General features: G+C 50.2%; 1 protein-coding gene across 1 annotated transcript in view; it reads right to left on the minus strand.

Annotated features, from left to right (window-relative positions):
* Window positions 1-1,067, minus strand: part of SMARCC1 (SWI/SNF related, matrix associated, actin dependent regulator of chromatin subfamily c member 1) — a gene marked incomplete at its 3' end in the record, with an annotated part of 46,685 nt that overhangs the window by 26,809 nt on the left and 18,809 nt on the right. Inside the window, exon 16 of the mRNA XM_018571513.1 lies at window positions 608-667. Within this exon, the coding sequence (XP_018427015.1) occupies window positions 608-667 (60 nt within the window). The remainder of the gene's footprint in view (window positions 1-607; window positions 668-1,067) is intronic.

Consider the following 1,067-nt stretch of genomic DNA (forward strand, 5'->3'; position numbering starts at 1 on the left):
GGGGGACGCGGCTCTATGCCGGCGGTGCGGCTGTACGCACCTTCACATTGCCAAGGACAATGCGTGCTCAGCAGCAGCCGGTGGCTTATGGAGACGCACGAACGGCCCCGCATAGTGCGACTCTCAGCAGCCATTCTACAAATAGCCCGCGCAGCGAGGGAGGAGGGGAGCGCTAGCGCTCAATGTCGTACTCCCGAGTTCTTGTTTTTAATAATGACCTTTACATTGTAATCTCCGTGCACATAAAATCCTGTCCCCTCCCGTGGTATTTAGTTTGCTGCCAGTTCCAGAAGCCTGGAGGGAATTTGGGGTGTGACGTGTCCTGGTACAACACACAGTGACTATAATTGACAGACACGACAAGTACAATGGCCTTCCCCAGTATCTACAGAAGACAACAAGGGAAGAACCTGCAATAAAAAGCCCTTCCAATGCAAGTGATCACCTGGAAGGTTTTATCCCCAATAACAAAATTGATGTTTTACTTATAAGCAGATTTGTCGCCATGTACTTGTTCCTGATCACAGTAAAGAGTTTCATCGCTTTGAAAGCCAATCCATCAATGGCCCACCGAAATAGTTCAATGAAGGTGTGCAGGAGGACTTACCCAGATCGGCCACCACTCCGCCCTTCACCGGTGTGTGCTCGCTGTCCTTCTTTGGGTTCACTGCACAGAAAATGGAAAAGTCAGGATCTCTCTCCTTGTAACAAAGCGAGTTAGGCTTTAGTCTAAGCCCTCGTTCACACCTAGGCGTATTGTATATGCCCGTCTGTCGCGCGTTTTTTTTTTAACCGCGATTCGCGGTAAAAAAGCGCGTTTCCGAGGGCTACTTTTGGCTGTATCCCAATGGAAAACGCCCTACAAAACGGCCCAAAGTAGTCCCGGGACCTTTTCAGGCGTGGGCCGTTTTGTAGGGCGTTAGGGACGGGCGGAAATACGGCAAGGTGGAACGAGGTCATTGACTACAATGCAATTTATATTTTTCACCGTTTTGTAGAGCGTTCGTCGAGCGTAGAACGCGCTACAAAACGGTCAGGTGTGAACGAGGGCTAAGACAGGACACGAG

The sequence above is a fragment of the Nanorana parkeri genome, unplaced genomic scaffold, assembly GCF_000935625.1.
Source record: "Nanorana parkeri isolate BGI_ZX_2015 unplaced genomic scaffold, ASM93562v1 scaffold1772, whole genome shotgun sequence".
In the NCBI taxonomy this organism is placed as follows: Eukaryota; Metazoa; Chordata; class Amphibia; order Anura; family Dicroglossidae; genus Nanorana; species Nanorana parkeri.